This window comes from Malaclemys terrapin, chromosome 2 (genome assembly GCF_027887155.1).
Source record: "Malaclemys terrapin pileata isolate rMalTer1 chromosome 2, rMalTer1.hap1, whole genome shotgun sequence".
Classification (NCBI taxonomy): Eukaryota; Metazoa; Chordata; order Testudines; family Emydidae; genus Malaclemys; species Malaclemys terrapin.
In genome coordinates this window covers 273173860-273192743 of record NC_071506.1, presented here as the reverse complement: position 1 = coordinate 273192743, position 18884 = coordinate 273173860, and the positions used below count along the sequence as shown (strand labels likewise).

General features: G+C 43.0%; 1 protein-coding gene across 1 annotated transcript in view; it reads left to right on the top strand.

Annotated features, from left to right (window-relative positions):
• The window catches only part of LOC128833201 (sodium channel protein type 5 subunit alpha-like), a 327478-nt gene that overhangs the window by 92134 nt on the left and 216460 nt on the right, over positions 1–18884 (top strand). The window contains exon 7 of the mRNA XM_054021226.1: positions 3283–3513. Coding sequence (XP_053877201.1) covers positions 3283–3513 — 231 coding nt within the window. The remainder of the gene's footprint in view (positions 1–3282; positions 3514–18884) is intronic.

The following is an 18884-nucleotide window of genomic DNA, read 5'->3' as shown; positions in this document are numbered from 1 at the left end:
CAATGAGTTTTGGATCAGGCCTTAAGACTTTCTGCTGCATGCTGCCCAGTTTGGTGCTTGACCTGCAAGAGTTAAATAAATGCCTTTAATGCTCTATAAATAGTATATTCTATTAAGCTGTATTGCAGTGTTCTCATTGGCATTATTTCAAAGGAGGATTAGTTCCATAGAAGATTTAATAGTGGTCTAAATTTGAATACATCTAGCAATTACCTTTAAAAAAACAACAATCGGGAGACCGGGAAATGCAGAGCACCTGCAGCAAGGTTCTGAGTGCCCTCAGTTCCCATTGACTCAGCCCTCATAGCACCAGTCCATAGGGTTTTGGCTAGTGGTGACTTAAATAGTGATGCACAAGCCAAGTGACTATGAGAATGACAGTTACTTTTCTGGCCACATCTTGATTTTGTAGGATGAGACAAAAATACAGTAATCCTGCAAGAAATATTCCAAGTTCCCTTATGGTTTTACCCAGAAAAATGCAACAATACACCAGTAATAGTGAAATAAGAGTAATTTATTTTTAATCAATAATTATAATTTTATTACTAAAGCGCTTTCCACTAAATTGCTCATAGTCGTGTAAGTTCTAAAAAAAACCCCATGAATAAATAAAATGGAAAACCCCCTAAAATGGAGTTCTCTGATCCCTGCATAGATTAAACATATAAAACGAACATTCCGTTTAAAACCATAGTAACTAAACTGATAGAATAAGTTTCAGAAATTGACCTTAACATTAACAGCAGTGGGTCCTGAACTTGCAAACCTTTCCTCATGTTGTATATATCGTACCTGTGCAAATAAGTATTCTCAGGGTTGGGTCCTAATATTGTCCTTGCTCATGCAAGGAGTTCCATTCTTCTTTCTCATGTGAGTAGGGGTTTGCAGATTCAAGTCTCTAATTGCCTCATAGTGGGTAGGAGATACACCACACTCAATTTCTGTGTGAGATACCTTGTGATGTGTCAAAAGATATCAAGGCATCTGGCAAGCTAACTAGTGTTATCACTATACTAAAGTAATACAGATGGAAACTCTGAGTTTGAATTCATATTAATAAAGTGGATGTCCTACAGGACTTTCACATGGATTACTGAGGGGAAAGTGTGTAGGATTAGATTTTGTGGGTTAGCTCTAGAGTTAGAGCTCCCCTCTAAAATCCAATTCTTAGTTGTATATCCCAAGTTTGAGCAACTACAAAAAGGCATATGGCAGTATATGTAAAGAGCGGCCAGTGATGAAAGCTCAAACAAAGCATGTCAGTGAGTTAGATAGAAAACAATTAGAAAAACTGCTCTAATGTATTTACAATTGATTTTCCTCACTGGCTGTTTTGTTACTGTTCAATTTAAAACCATTAACAGGCTGGGCCTGTTTTTCTTTATACCCACTCTGCTCCCTGGACTTGTGTGAGAGTGTTGCCTGAAGAAAACCCGCAGAGTTGGGCTGTAACCAAACCTTTTGTAGATCCGCAGACAGGGAGAATACATTCTCTCATTGGGAGACCTACTGAGTCTTGATTTGTTAATCTGGCCCCAAATGAACATTATCAGAAGAGCTTCACTCCCATTTAGGCACCAAAGTAAGTGGCCAGATTTCCAGAAGAGCTCAGAGCACTCAAAAATCTGGCTCTTATGAAGGTGCCTAAATAAAAGGTGAGCACTTTTGAAAACTGGGCTGCGTTGTGGGTGCTGAGCACTTGAAAATGTGGCCCTGAGCTCTTTTGAAAATCTGGCTCTTGGATAGTGTTTGCTCTGCACAACTTTTTTTTTTTTTGGGGGGGGGGAAGGGGGGGGGGCAGTGTGCAGAGGGACAAATGTTGCAGCCCTTTCTGTCCCACCATGGCACAGGGGATCCAAGAGAGGTTGGTGGGGAAACATGGCCTTCCTACAGCCTAGTAGTTCAGTATGTAATGGCTGCATGGCCATTCCACTGCCATTAATACAGTTAATGGCCTATGGTAACACTTGTACCCCCCATAGGAGTGTAATTTGTTTACGCTTGTGGGTCTGTGTAGTGCAAGATCCATTGGCCATGCTAAGATTTCAACCAGCTTTAGAAACGGCAATTTCCTTTTGTTTGTGAAACAAGTTTGAAGAGAGAACAAAAAAATGTTTTGCTTTCTTACAAACCCTCGTGTGTTTTCTTTTTTGTTTTGTTTTTTTTTTTAAACCATTTTTTGATTATTATTTTTTTTGCCCATACAGCTCTAATCCAACTTTCATGGCTGTTTAGTGCTATGAGGTGGAATTCCTGGGAATCGAGACCTAATATGTATGATGATGTTCAGTGGGCAGGTCAACTCATTATGAATATTTCCCATAAAAAAACTTCACCTGCTTTCTTTTGCATTTTTTCTTTTAACTTAATTCCCTTTACTGCTACTACATTAGTGTTATTAAGGACCAGAAGCATTAGTTACTGGTAACTAAATATTCATTAAAAATTAATGTTAATTAAAAAACATAGCTGCTACTGGCATGCAGTTGCTCTGGAAGTCCTGCTAGATATTTATGATGAATAAGAGGGCTTTTTAAAAGGAATAAGTCTTCCTTGGTGCTGTTTATATAATGTAGCATTCAAATATCTCCATATTTGATCTCACATTAAGGTTCACATTCACCTCATTTTATGCAAACTAGTTGAAGTTAATGGGACTATTGGCCTGAGTAAGGCAAGCAGGATTTGGCCTATTTACATAAAGTGTTCAGACATAAAGCAATACACACATGCTTCTTCATGTGATCACAAATGATAAAATTTTCAAAAGTTCCCTAGTGACTTAGACTCTGATATCCAATTTTCAAAAGTCAATGGGACTTAGGCTCCTAAGTCACTTAGGAACTTTTGAAACTTTGAGCATGCTGTTGACAAATCAGTTATCTAAATCTTTAATATGTTTACTCTTACATATAATATGCACTTGAAATATTACATACCATCTATGCAGTTTTATTTTATATATGATCAGTTTTATGTCTCACTCCTTGCCTTTTAGTTCAATCAAATATTTTTCTCTGTTTTTAATGGCTTTTTCATTTAAAAATAATAGGAAGAACAAACATAAATAGGAACAAATTTGTCCAAAATATTAGGCCCAAACTATGTTTTCAGATTAATCACTTCTGCCTTGTTTGTGCCATCAGGTTGCAAATATGTAATATAGACCCTTTGATTAGGCACTGTAGCTTCTGTGCAGAGCTTCAGCTCTCAAAAGGAATTAACTACACCTTTGTTCCTGCGTCTAAGTCTATAAACTCTTGGCTTTTATCTCCCTAGGATTGAAGACCATCGTAGGTGCACTTATCCAGTCTGTTAAGAAACTTGCTGATGTGATGATCCTGACCGTTTTCTGCTTGAGTGTCTTTGCCCTTATAGGCCTCCAGCTCTTTATGGGCAATTTGAGACATAAGTGTGTCAGGAACTACACCGAATTTAACTCTACCAATGGCACATTTTATTCAGGCGTTCAGAAGTGGAATTCCTTGGATGATTTTCTTAATGATCCAGGTAAACTCTTCTCTTTAACCTTTTAAGTTAGTTATCTGTCTCTTTGCATTATGATAATCAAAACCTATGTACAAACCAATTACTGCCAAAAATATGGATGGACTGAACTCCTCTCCCAGAACAATGGGCCAGTGGTTTGGGAAGCTCCAGATGTGCCACCATATTTTTACTGCATTGTTGGAAGCAGTGCTACCAGTTGGCACTTCGTAGGCTATGTGATAATGACTTGAAACACTCATTGCAGTTTTCAGAGTAGCAGCCGTGTTAGTCTGTATCAGCAAAGTGCCACAAGTACTCCTGTTCTTTTTACTCATTGCAGTGTTGCCATTTGTTGAGACTTTTTCTTTTTTTTTGAGTCTCACAAAATTTGATATTTTTCTTAAAGCCCCAGTCAGGTGATTATATGAAACTCTCACCTTTTTCGCTCTTCTTTTTCCTTTTCTTTTTTTAAACTAAGTTTTTAGCTCTCATAGTTAATGGGAAAAGCTTGAAAATGTGACCCCTAAAGACGCAAAAACCAAAAGGCAAATAAAATGAACCCAACCTTTTATTAATGTTAAAAATCTCATGATGTGGGGGGAATTAACTCCCTATATGGAGTTGGCAGTATTGCATTATCTGGTGCTGTGATAACATTACCAGAAGGTGTGCTTTCTAAACAATCTACGGGTTGCTTTTCTTTGAATTACAAGTAAAAATATGTTAACACAACTCCTGTATTAAAATTTTAAAAATTGCCTTTCATGTAAATAAACTTCATAGTCAGAATGAATGCCTCCGCTATTGACAAAAGGCCTGATCCAAAGCCCATGGAAGTCAATAGAAGATTCTCATCAATTTCAGTGAGCATTGGTTCAAGCCCTAAATAATTTAATGATGCTGCCGAGGAAAGGGAAATAATAGCAGCATGACAGATGTGACTCTTGGCTAATGTATGAAAGGTGAAATCTGTGAGTATTTTGTTACTTTATTTATTTTGAGAGAAAGGACACTCTAATGGTTATTTTGAGAGGAAGGGCACCCTAGTGGTTAGGAAACGAGCCTGCAATTCAGGAGATTTGAGTTCAATTCTCTGCTCCACCACAGACTTCTTGTGTGACCTGGGGTAAATCATAGAATCATAGACTCAGGGTTGGAAGGGACCTCAGGAGGTCATCTAGTCCAACCCCCTGCTTAAAGCAGGACCAATCCCCAACTAAATCATCCCAGCCAGGGCTTCGTCAAGCCTGACCTTAAAAACCTCTAAGGAAGAAGATTCCACTACCTCCCTAGGTAACCCATTCCAGTGCTTCACCACCCTCCTAATGAAAAAGTTTTTCCTAATATCCAACATAAACCTCCCCCACTGCAACTTGAGACCATTACTCCTTGTTCTATCATCAGGTACCACTGAGAACAATCTAGATCCATCCTCTTTGGAACCCCCTTTCAGGTAGTTGAAAGCAGCTATCAAATCCCCCCCCCATTCTTCTCTTCTGCAGACTAAACAATCCCAGTTCCCTCAGCCTCTCCTTGTAAGTCACGTGCTCCAGCCCCCTAATCATATTTGTTGCCCTCCGCTGGACTCTTTCCAATTTTTCCACATCCTTCTTGTAGTGTGGGGCTCAAAAATGGACACAGTACTCCAGAATGAGGCCTCACCAATGTAAAATAGAGGGGAACGATCATGGCCCTCGATCTGCTGGCAATGCCCGTATTTATACAGCCCAAAATGCTGTTAGCCTTCTTGGCAACAAAGGCACACTGTTGACTTATATCCATCTTCTCATCCACTGTAACACCTAGGTCCTTTTCTGCAGAACTGCTTCCTAGCCATTCTGTCCCTAATCTGTAGCAGTGCATGGGATTCTTCCATCCTAAGTGCAGGACTCTGCACTTGTCCTTGTTGAACCTCATCAGATTTCTTTTGGCCCAATCCTCTAATTTGTCTAGGTCCCTCTGTATCCTGTCCCTAACCTCCAGTGTATCTACCACTCCTCCAAGTTTAGTGTCATCTGCAAACTTGCTGAGGGTGCAGTCCACGCCATCCTCCAGATCATTAATGAAGATATTGAACAAAACCGGCCCCAGGACCAACCCTTGGGGCACTCCACTTGATTCCGGCTGCCAACTAGACATGGAGCCATTAATCACTACCTGACGATTTAGCCAGCTTTCTATCCACCTTATAGTCTATTCATCCAGCCCATACTTCTTTAACTTGCTGGCAAGAATACTGTGGGAGACGGTATCAAAAGCTTTGCTAAAGTCAAGGAATAACACGTCCACTGCTTTCCCCTCATCCACAGAGCCAGTTGTTTCATCATAGAAGGCAATTAGGTTAGTCAGATATGACTTGCCCTTGGTGAATCCATGCTGACTGTTCCTGATCACTTTCCTCTCCTCTAAGTGCTTCAGAATTAATTCCTTGAGGATCTGCTCTATGATCTTTCCAGGGACTGAGGTGAGGCTGACTGGCCTGTAGTTCCCTGGATCCTCCTTCTTCCCTTTTTTAAAGATGGGCAGTACATTAGCCTTTTTCCAGTCATCCGGGACCTCCCCTGATCGCCATGAGTTTTCAAAAATAATGGCCAATGGCTCTGCAATCACATCCACCAACTCCTTTAGCACCGCATCCAGCGCAGCGCATCCGGCCCCGTGGACTTGTGCTCGTCCAGCTTTTCTAAATAGTCCTGAACCACTTCTTTCTCCACAGAGGGCTGGTCACCCTTTCCCCATACTGTGCTGCCCAGTGCAGTAGTCTGGGAGCTGACCTTGTTCATGAAGACAGAGGCAAAAGAAGCATTGACTGCATTAGCTTTTTCCACATCCTCTATCACTAGGATGCCTCCCTCATTCAGTAAGGGGCCCACACTTTCCTTGACTTTCTTCTTGTTGCTAACATACCTGAAGAAACCCTTCTTGTTACTCTTAACATCTCTTGCTAGCTGCAACTCCAAGTGTGATTTGGCCTTCCTGATTTCACTCCTGCATGCCTGAGCAATATTTTTATACTCCTCCCTGGTCATTTGTCCAATCTTCCACTTCTTGTAAGTTTCTTTTTAGTGTTTAAGATCAGCAAGGATTTCACTGTTAAGCCAAGCTGGTTGCCTGCCATATTTACTATTCTTTCTACACATCAGAATGGTTTGTTCCTGCAACCTCAATAAGGATTCTTTAAAATACAGCCAGCTCTCCTGGACTCCTTTCCCCCTCATATTATTCTCCAGGGGATCCTGCCCATCAGTTCCCTGCAGGAGTCAAAGCCTGCTTTTCTGAAGTCCAGGGTCTGTATTCTCCTGCTCTCCTTTCTTCTTTCTGTCATGACCCTGAACTCGACCATCTCATGGTCACGGTCTCCCAAGTTCCCATCCACTTTTGTTTCCCCTAATAATTCTTCCCTGTTTGTGAGCAGCAGGTCAAGAAGGGCTCTGCCCCTAGTTGGTTCCTCTAGCACTTGCACCAGGAAATTTGTCCCCTACACTTTCCAAAAACTTCTTGGATTGTCTGTACACTGCTGTATTGCTCTCCCAGCAGATATCAGGGTGATTGAAGTCTCCTATGAGAACCAGGGCCTGTGATCTGGTAACTTCTGTTAGTTGCTGGAAGAACTCTTAGGGCTAGAATTTTCAAGGAGTTTGGATGTCTAAAAATGCAGAAAGATGCATCTTTCAGCACCTAAATACCTTTAAAAATATGGCCATTACCGTCTCTGTGTCTCAGTTCTTAGAGCCCTGTGCAGATACAGATTTATATACAGGCATGCAAATCAGTATTCGCAGGGCTGCAGGGCTCTACCAGGAACCACAGCAGCGAAGGGAGCAGCACATCAGTCCGCTGCTGCCAGGAGCCAGCTGCTCCTCTGGCATGGCTGTACTGTACCCACTGGGGCGGGCATTAGGCTCACCGGCAGCTGTCCCAGGTCGTGCTCCTGTGTTCAAGAGGCTTGCATGCCCCCAGACAGAAGACGCAGACTGCTGCGTGGAAGGGACTCCTGTCTGGGAGCATGCACGCTGCTTGAACACACTAGCGTCACCAGGGACGGCTGCTGGTGAGCCTGGTGCCCGCCCCAGTGGGTAAGGCTGGGGATGGTACAACCATGCTGGAGGAGCTGCCAGCATGGGGTGCTGACTCCTAGGGGTGGTGGCCCAACGTGCTGTTGCTTTTGCCACTGCGGTTCCCGGTGTAGCCCTGCACCTCTGCAGATACCGATTTATATCCACAAATATCTGCATCTGCAAATATGAATTTGTATCCGCACAGGGCTCCATCAGTTCTCCATCTGTAAAAAAAGGGATAATACTTCCCTATCTCTCAGAGATATTATGAGGATAAATACATTAAAGCCAGTGAGGTGCTCAGGTTCTACATTTAATGGATGGCAGGATACAGCCCTTGGATAAACAGATAGGATGGAGAAGGGACGAGAATCTGGCTCGCTGTGTATAAAAGTCAGGAATGACATACATTGAAATTGTCTCTGTACAAATATAACAAATGTGCTATATACACCTCTACCCCGATATAACGCGGTCTTCGGGACCCAAAAAATCTCACTGCCTTATAGGTGAGACCGCGTTATATCAGGTACGGTCCAGTACCACATACCGGCAAGAGCCGGTATGCCATGCCGGACTGGACCAGCTTTCCGGTGGTGATTTAAAGGGCCCAGTGCTCCAGCCGCTCGGTCCCTTTAAATCACCGCCGGAGCTCTGGCAGCCGGCTCGGGCGGGGATTTAAAGGGCCCACGGCTCCACACGAATTCGGATATAACGCGGTAAAGCAGCGGGGCTCTGGTGGTGCTTTAAAGGGCCCGGGGCTCCCCGCTGCTTTACCGCATTATATCCGAATTCGTGTTATATAGGGTCGCGTTCTATTGGGGTAGAGGTGTAATTAATGTGGAAGGAGAAATGTTGCCTATTATATGAATAACAGCCTTGGTGGGGTGATGGATTTGACTGGGTTAGAGTTTGGCTTTGCTGTATACATAGTAAAAAATAGTAATACTAATTAAAGGTTTTAACGTGTTTTCATAATGATGTTAAATGAAGACAGTGTGGGGTAGTAATGTTCAATTACAAGTGGCGGACAGAAATCATTTAAACAAATGGGAGGAAGTGTTGAGTCAGTTTGGAAAAGTATTGAGGGGCAAGGAGCCAAGTGTCTTTATAGAAACATTTACTGACCTCAGGATGAGAATGATGAAGTGTTTCCAGAGATGCTGGAGAAGATAGCTACAGCTATCAGAATAGGAGCCACAACATTAACCAAAAAAAGGATAATATTTTGTGGTGTATCAACAGGAGTGTTGTATATGAGACACGGGACGTAGATGTCCACTCTGCTCAGCACTGATGAGGCCTCAGCTGGAGTACTGTGTCCAGTTCTGGGCATCACACTTTAGGAAAGATGTGGATAAATTAGAGAGAGTCCACAACAAAAACAATAAGAAGTTTAGAAAACCTGGCCTATGAGGAAGGGTTAAAAAAAACTGGGCATGTTTGATCTTGAGAAAAGAAAACTGTTATCAGCTTCACTCTCAATCTTCAAATATGTTAAGGACTGTTATAGAGAGGACGGTGATCAATAGTTCTCCTTGTCCACTGATGGTAGGACAAGAACAATGAGCTTGATCTGCAGTAAGGGAGATTTAGGTTAGATATTAAGAAAAACTTTCTAACTGTAAGGGTAGTAATCTCTAGAGTAGGCTTCCAAAGGAAGTTATGGAATCCCCTTCATTGGAGGTTTTTTACGAACGGGTTGGACAAACCCCTATCAGGGATCATCTAGGTTTACTTGGTCCTGTCTCAGCCTTGGTGGCATCTCAAGGTCTCTTTAAACCCTATATTGGTATGGTTTGATGATTCACACTCCCGTGTACAGGAACAGTAAAGGAGGCTAACGGGTAGTGCTGAGTGGATATATTATGTAAGGCTTGGGATTTTGTGCTATTGCTTTTTAAAGCACTAGTTAGCCTAACTTGGAGTACAATATCTAATTTCAGTCATCTTTGTAGTTAACTTGGAGAGAGATTAGCATTGAGCAAGAAAGATGATAAAAGCAATTGGAAATTCTTAGATATGAGGTGAGATTAAAAAACAGGGATTGTTTAGTCTTCCAAAATGACAAATGAAAGGTGACTTGAAGTATTTAAAGCATGGGTTATTATAAAATTAAACTTGTTGATTTGTTTGAAGCTCTTGGACAAACTAGAACTAAGGGACATGGATTTCAGCTTAGAGACGCTATATGTAAAAATGTAAAACAAATTTAAGGTTTGGGGTCTTTTTTTTTCCCCTTCAGAAATAATGTGAAATAAGTGGAATGGGCTTCCAATGGAAGAGGGAGAATCAAGAAGTAGCAATGTATATAAGTAACAATAGGGTGCTGGATACTGAATACTTCAGAAAATCTGGCCTTTATTTATGTACTTAAATAGGAGCTGAGCTCTTTGAAAATCTGGCCCCAATTGCGCATGCTGAGCATTTAAAAAGCTGGCCCTTAGAGACCAAAAGCTTTAAAAGTGACTAATGATTTTGGATACCTTAGTTCTTAGATACCCAGTTGGAAAAGTCTTGAGCCTGCTTTTCAGAAAGTGCTGAGCACACCGTGTCCCAGGTTGGGCATCCAAATATTGAAATACCTGAAATCATTAGTTACTTTTGGCCAGGTAACTATAGGAAATCTGGTATGTTAAAGGGGTATTAGTTCTGTTTTGTGCAGTAGCTGACGTCCCTTTTTGTGGGTCAGGAGAGAATTTTCTAGGGATCTTGCTTTTCCTCAAGACTAGCTATAGGGTTTTTTGCATGGCAGTCTTTTTACTTTCCTCTGGCACTAAACTGTATATAAACCAAACGTCTGAAAAACTGTTAACTTTTAAAAAAAATCCATATGATATTGATTAGAGATGGCAACTTTTTTCAGCTTCACGTTGATCAGAGAGTTTTTCACTGAGCTGGCCACAGTGATGACCAATTCCCTTTCCTGAGCTATTTGTTATTTTAGAATCTGATATGGCATAAGAGTACTTCAGATTTTCTCCTTTTATATAACTTTGCATTTATCAACATTGAATTCCATCTTTCACCAGGTTGCCCATTCACCTAGCGTGGTTACATCCCACTGATGTTCCTTCTCTGGATTTGATTTACCTAAATAATTTAATCATCTGCAAATTCTGTCATCCACTGCTCTCCCCATTTTCCCTATTGTTAATAAATATATTAAACACTACCTGTCTTAGGGTACCCTGCTGTTAACCTTCTTCTATGACAAAAATTGACCTTTTATTCATACTCTTTGTTTTCTGTCTCCGATTCTTTTGGATTACAAGTCTGAACATTTTCTTTCTTTTCTTTCTTTTTAATAGTATGAGCTGGATGGGTTTTCCAGGTTTCACCCACTGTCTGTAATCATAAATGCACTTCAAGTATCAGAGGGGTAGCCGTGTTAGTCTGAATCTGTAAAAAGCAACAGAGGGTCCTGTGGCACCTTTAAGACTAACAGAAGTATTGTAGCATAAGCTTTCGTGGGTGAATGCCCACTTCATCAGACGCAAGTAATGGAAATATCCAGAGGCAGGTATAAATCAGTATGGAGATAACGAAGTTAGTTCAATCAGGGAGGGTGAGGTGCTCTGCTAGCAGTTGAGGTGTGAACACCAAGGGAGGAGAAACTGCTTCTGTAGTTGGCTAGGTCCTGTGATGGTGTTGCTGGATTGGTTCCTGAGTTAGAGTTGTTACGGTGCGGTGCGTGGTTGCTGGTGAGAATATGCTTAAGGTTGGCGGGTTGTCTGTGTGCGAGGACTGGCCTGCCTCCCAAGGTCTGTGAAAGTAAGGGATCATTGTCCAGGATGGGTTGTAGATCACTGATGATGCGTTGGAGAGGTTTAAGCTGAGGACTGTAGGTGATGGCCAGTGGAGTTCTGTTGGTTTCTTTTTTGGGCCTGTCTTGTAGCAGGAGGCTTCTGGGTACACTTCTGGCTCTGTTGATTTGTTTCTTTATTTCCTTGTGTGGGTATCGTAGTTTTGAGAATGCTTGGTGAAGATCTTATAGGTGTTGGTCTCTGTCTGAGGGGTTGGAGCAGATGCGGTTGTACCTCAGCGCTTGGCTGTAGACGATGGATCGTGTGGTGTGTCCGGGGTGGAAGCTGGAGGCATGAAGATAGGCGTAGCGGTCGGTGGGTTTTCGGTATAGGGTGGGGTTAACGTGGCCATCGCTTATTTGTACTGTGGTGTCTAAGAAGTGGACATCCCGTGTAGATTGTTCCAGGCTGAGGTTGATGGTGGGGTGGAAGCTGTTGAAATCATGGTGGAATTCTTCCAGGGTCTCCTTCCCATGGGTCCAGAAGATGAAGATGTCATCAATGTAGCGTAGGTAGAGAAGGGGCGTGAGTGGACAAGAGCTGAGGAAGCGTTGTTCCAGGTCAGCCATAAAAATGTTGGCATATTGTGGGGCCATGCGGGTGCCCATGGCGGTGCCACTGGTCTGGAGGTATATATTGTCACCAAATTTGAAATAATTGTGCGTGAGGATAAAGTCACAGAGCTCAGCAACAAGTTGTGCTGTGTCATCATCAGGGATACTGTTCCTGACAGCATGTATTCCATCTGTGTGTGGGATGTTTGTGTAGAGAGCCTCTACATCCATGGTGGCTAGGATGGTGTTTTCTCGGAGGTCACCAATGCATTGTAGTTTTCTCAGGAAATCAGTGGTGTCACGGAGATAGCTGGGAGTGCTGGTGACGTAGGGTCTGAATAGGGAGTCCACATATCCAACAGAACTCCACTGGCCATCACCTACAGTCCTCAGCTTAAACCTCTCCAAAGCATCATCAGTGATTTACAACCCATCCTGGACAATGATCCCTCACTTTCACAGACCTTGGGAGGCAGGCCAGTCCTCGCACACAGACAACCCGCCAACCTTAAGCATATTCTCACCAGCAACCACGCACCGCACCATAACAACTCTAACTCAGGAACCAACCCATGCAACAAACCTCGATGCCAACTCTGCCCACATATCTACACCAGCAACACCATCACAGGACCTAACCAGATCAGCTACAACATCACCGGCTCATTCACCTGCACGTCCACCAATGTTATATATGCCATCATGTGCCAGCAATGCCCCTCTGCTATGTACATTGGCCAAACTGGACAGTCACTACGCAAGAGGATAAATGGACACAAGTCAGATATCAGGAATGGCAATATACAAAAACCTTTTGGAGAACACTTCAACCTCCCTGGCCACACAATAGCAGATGTAAAGGTAGCCATCTTACAGCAAAAAAACTTCAGGACCAGACTCCAAAGAGAAACTGCTGAGCTCCAGTTCATTTGCAAATTTGACAGCATCAGATCAGGATTAAACAAAGACTGTGAATGGCTAGCCAACTACAGAAGCAGTTTCTCCTTCCTTGGTGTTCACACCTCAACTGCTAGCAGAACACCTCACCCTCCCTGATTGAACTAACTTCATGATCTCCATACTGATTTATACCTGCCTCTGGATATTTCCATTACTTGCATCTGATGAAGTGGGCATTCACCCACGAAAGCTTATGCTCCAATACTTCTGTTAGTTGTAAATGTGTCACAGGACCCTCTGTTGCTTTTTATAAATGCACTTGGTCTTCTAAAGCTTTTGCTTTCAGTTTCATTGTGTGAAATATGTCAGAAAACAACATTTCCAGTCCTAGACAGCATATTTAAGCACTTTGCTGCACATTGATGTAAAGCATATGTCTAAACAAGTGGTGCTCAATATGCCTTGTTTTTTTTTTTCATTCAGCCTACAGTTTTAATAGCTATGCCTGCTGTGACTAGCCAGCCTGGGAAATGTGGAATGAGATTATTTAAAGACTGTTAAAATCCAGCATGCATATTTATCTCTAGATATCTCATGTCTCATCTGCCTCATCACAGAGTCACAGGATGGTCTACTATAGAGGGAGTAGTAGTGACCACTCTAGTGAAGGTTGTGTTCGTCTTTCTGTTCCAACCCTTCTTTTCAGTCATAGATGCATTTTGGAAAAGTCTACCTTTTGAGCTGTTAGTGACATGATATGAGGGGAAAAAATCTAATATGCTTTTAAAAATCCATTTCATTTAATCTGGGACACAAACAGTATTCTGCTAATCATAATAATCTGGCTATTGTGTGGCATCATTGGAGGGCAGAGTTAAGGTTGTTTGAGTGCCTTCACCTTATGTGAAGCACTTGGGACCGAATGGCTAGGAAGCAGTTCTGCAGAAAAGGACCTAGGGGTTACAGTGGACGAGAAGCTGGATATGAGTCGACAGTGTGTCTTTGTTGCCAAGAAGGCTAACAGCATTTTGGACTGTATAAGTAGGGGCATTGCCAGCAAATCGAGGGCCGTGATCATTCCCCTCTATTCGACATTGGTGAGGCCTCATCTGGAGTACTGTGTCCATTTTTGGGCCCCACACTACAAGAAGGATGTGGAAAAATTGGAAAGAGTCCAGCGGAGGGGAACAAATATGATTAGGGGGCTGGAGCACATGACTTATGAGGAGAGGCTGAGGGAACTGGGATTGTTTAGTCTGCAGAAGAGAAGAATGAGGGGGGATTTGATAGCTACTTTCAACTACCTGAAAGTGGGTTCCAAAGAGGATGGATCTAGACTGTTCTCAGTGGCAGCAGATGACAGAACAAGGAGTAATGGTCTCAAGTTGCAGTGGGGGAGGTTTAGGTTGGCTATTAGGAAAAACTTTTTCACTAGGAGGGTGGTGAAGCACTGGAATGGGTTACCTAGGGAGGTGGTGGAATCTCCTTCCTTAGAGGTTTTTAAGGTCAGGCTTGACAAAGCCCTGGCTGGGAAGATTTAGTTGGGAATTGGTCCTGCTTTGAGCAGGGGGTTGGACTAGATGACCTCCTGAGGTCCCTTCCAATTCTGATATTCTATGATTCTATGTTTCCATAACGCTAATAATTTTGGATTTCTTTTATGATTAAACTTCATTTTGAATTTCCTGGGTTAGAAACACTGGGTTTTGGGATAGGGACAACACCATTGCATTGTTCTTACCCTTAGGCCATGTCTACACTAGAGACCTTACAGCAGCACAGCTGTGCCAATGCAACTGTGCCACTGTAAGATCTCCTGTGTAGCCCCTCTGTGCTAACGGGAGAGAGCTTTCCTGTTGACATAATCAAACCACCCCAATGATCGGTGATAGCTATATTGGCAGGAGAGCATCTCCCACTGGCATAGCACTGTCCACACTGGCACTTCTGTAGATGTAACTTATGTCCCTCAGGAATGTGTGTGTTTTTTCACACCCCTGAGCGACATAAATTACAATGACAAAAGTGCTAGTATAGACATAGTCTGAGATTACTGGCATTTACTCAGCATTAACTCTAATTTAATATACTTTCTCTCTAGGACTAAAAATGAAGGCCTTCTATCATTGTTCAGATGTCTTTTGGACACCTAGGGTGAGATTACTTGCAGCCAGAGGGAGATGGGAAGGGATAAAGTGGCTTTAAGTCACATGGGATTGGACTCAATGACCTCTCGAGGTCCCTTCCAGTCCTAGAATCTATGAATCTTTGCACCCTGACAATCCTGGACTGCTCTGGGGGCTGGAGAGCCCCAGTATAATGTTGACTGTGCTGTAGACCTTTCTAATTGCTTCAGCCTCCCCAGGCTGCCTTATGGGTAGGGCCCTACCAAATTCACGGTCCATTTTGGTCAATTTCATGGTCATAGGATTTAAAAAATAGTACATTTCATGATTTCAGATATTTAAATCTGAAATTTCACGGTGTTGTAACTGTAGGGGTCCTGGCCCCAAAGGGGCTTTTGGGGGTCTTGCAAGGTTATTGTAGGGGGGTTGCGATATTGCCACCCTTACTTCTGTGCTGCTGCTGGCAGCTGCACTGCCTTCGGAGCTGGGTGGCTGGAGAGCGACAGCTGCTGGCCAGAAGCCCAGCTCTGAAGGCAGTGCCGTTGCCAGCAGCAGTGCAGAAGTAAGGATGGCATGGCATGGTATTGCCACCTTTACTTCTGTGCTGCTGCCTGCAGAGTTGGGCTCTCAGTCAGCAGCTGCCACTCTCTGGCAACCCAGCTCTGAAAGCAGCAGCGTAGAAGTAAGGGTGGCAATACTGCGACCCCCTACAATAACTTTGCGGCCCCACCCCCATGACCCTCTTTTGGTTTGGGATCTCCAGTTTGAGAAACGCTGGTCTCCCCTGGGAAATTTGTATAGTATAGGGTAAAAGCACACAAAAAAACAGATTTCCCAGGGGAGACCAGATTTCCCGGTCCATGACGCATTTTTCACAGCCTTGAATTTGGAAGGCCCTACTTATGGGCTACAGTGCTGTGTGCTGCAGTCCTGCTTCTGACGTGCCCGTCTTGTCCTCATGCCCCACTTTCAGCGCACCCCTTACCCCAGGCCTTGGGGAGGCCTTCTGAAGGCAGGCTTATGGCTGTTTTCCACAGTGCTTGCACCAGGGGATTCCTGCCCCAGCTAATGCTGGGGCTTTTAAAGTCCCTTTACCATTGTAATGGGGCTGGAGTAGGGGTGAGGATGTTAACCCTAGCAGCGTGGACATAATATAAGTTCCTTCTGTAGCAAGGTTTTGATCAATAGTTGAAAAGTCATAACTGTTCCTTATAATGATCATTTTACAAAAATTGCTGCTTTTTAAACTGGCTTTTGAAAATCCTTTTCTATGGCAGTGCAACTTGCTGATTCCCCAATAGCACTAGTGCAGCGCAGGTCTGTGTTGAGGGCAGTATGGAGCAGCATCGCCCCAGGGAGGAGGCTACAAGTGACACTGCACCTTGGGGAGGCATATTTCCTCCTGGAGTTTCATAATGCATTGTCCTAAGGTCTCCCGCATGCCTCTCCACATCTCCTATGGGTTAGCTAGTGCCCCAGGAGGAAGTGCCTGCACCTAAGAGAGCTCAGGGACCCCAGCTATACCTGGCCCTCCCATGAGAGAGTCCAAAAGGGGAGGCTTCATGTGCTCTGCCCACTGATGCACACACCAGGACTAGGTACAATTAGGCTCAGTTAAAACACCTAATAACAATTTTTTTATTGCAGCTTTGAAAGTTTCTTGTGCAACAGTGCTGGTTGTTGGGTGGTAGGAAGGGCAGGAGACAGTAGATGGGAATGCTAGAAAGATTGGGGGGATGGGGAGAGAGGGAGACAAAGTGGATGGAAAGCAGTGAGGGAAAGCAGAATATCAGGAGATGCAGTGCGAAAGGATTTGCAGAGGAGCCAGTGGGTACCAAGTGGAGATGAGAGCAGCAGCAAATATCAAGGCAGGTGTGAGGGGAATCAAATCAAAGCCCCAGAAGTAGGGAGAGCAACAGGAAAGCAGCTGAACATAATTATATGCAACCTGATAGAACTACCTGGCAGTGCCATTTATTCCTGAGCATTCTTTTCTAACAATACCTTTGATACAGCGTGTTCCATGGCTTTTGTGTGCGGTATGTTTTTCATCCCCAAACTCTATTTCTCTATTAGAAATGTCACTGTGTGTGATATATCCAAATTGCAATACAAGTTTGTTTTAATCACTACAGGTTACCAGCAGGTGTGTGTGGGAGGGAAACAGGTAGGAGAGAACTGGGAGGGAAGGTTCTTTGTTGATTGGTTTCTTTGTCATACCAGAGCTGCAAAATTATGGCGCTTTCAGAGTCATATTTTAAATTTGGGATCTGGACATTTCGATGGCTTCCAGTTCTCAGTGCTGACAGATATGTGAGGGGGGGAACTTACAAGCCAGCATACACCCTTATGGCCAAAACAGACAGTCCCAAATAATAGACACTTCTATGAAACTTTTGCTAGAAAGCCAGCTAGAGGGCTTTACTCTGGGCGATGAAGAACTATAATTGAACACCACTCTGATTTTGCAAATGCATTTTATTTTTTTCAAAATCAGAGTAAATTTATTGCACATCAAATGCATTCCATGTTGAACAATGAATCACAGTATCACCCTAGCTGGGCATTTTAAGAAAGGAACAGGAGCTGCCCTCTAAAATCACATAGCTTACTAACATGACACTAACTCATTTCCCTTTAGTGGGTCAGAAGCCACTGACGTTCTTGATGGCTTTCCATCTTTCTTATTTTTTAGTGTTGGCTTTGCAGGAAAGGTCATGGCTTTTTGCCTAGCAGCCCTATGTAAGTGCTGGCTTTTATGCACAGTTCTGCTTTGTAGGTCTTGACATAAGCTGCTAAATATTTTAATTTGGAATAAATTACCTTTTCCGGTAAATTTGCCTTTGTTTACTTAACAGACTATGCTGTGAAAATTCTAATTCTAATCAAGGAGTAGTGTGCACTTGAGTAGTTTTGTCCTGTCCTCCCTATTCTATATAGGGTGAAAAGTAGCCAACGTTTTTAAAAAGCCATGTTTAGACCAGGAGATATTACTAAATTGGAGGGAGTATAAGGAAGAGCTACAAAAATGATTAGAAGCTTAAAGTACTGATTTGGGAGGAAAGACCCACAACAGAATAAAGTACCTTATAGGAAGAACTGGAAGGATGCCTATTGTTAAGGTTCCCTAATACTTTCCATTAATGTCCAGTTTTCAATTAAATATAACTTTGCATAACTTCAAACAATTGAGATGACATTGTCCATAGTAGGTTTCTGCTTCAGTTTGATTTTTTTGAAAGACATTTTTTTTAAATTTCAATAAAAATGGTTTAGCTGTATCCAAGATTTGAGTTGGGGGAAAAATTGGTTTTGTTCATGTAAAAACAAAGGAAAACAAACCATCCTACAACCATTACTTGGAGAAACTCTAGCACCTTCATGCTTTGGAGCAAGTACCTGAAATTTGGTCAGAGGATAGCCCTGGGGTCATGGAAGTACCTTTTGCTGTACCTCATAAAAAATCACCCAGATTTAGCCAAGTTATAAACCCATGAAAATCACTGTTTTCACATGCTCAGTAGTGGTTTGTTAAGGGTTGGCAGCAAAGATCTCCACACATTCCATCTGCTATGAGCTTGCTCCTCTTCTACAGAGGTACATGCCAATCTCATTTCAGGCTGCAAGCACCATGGATCTTTATCTATGCTGAGCATGCTCCCTGAGCTCACATAGCTTGAGCTCCAAGTAGGATGCAGCAGCAACAGCAGCTTCCCTTTTAGCCTAGGGGAAAGAGTGTGGGGAGAAAGCCGTGTGTGACATTATGCAAACTATGTAATGAACTGTTTGCAAAAGTTTGCATAAAACTATACATTTAAGATTAGGGTTAACACACCCTGCTCTGAGCAATGGGAAGGGTACGACATGGACCTGCACAAAACTTGGCAGTGCTTTTGGGGTGCTCATGGGTGACTGGGGAGTAGCTGAGGGAGTGCCTGCTACAGTTGT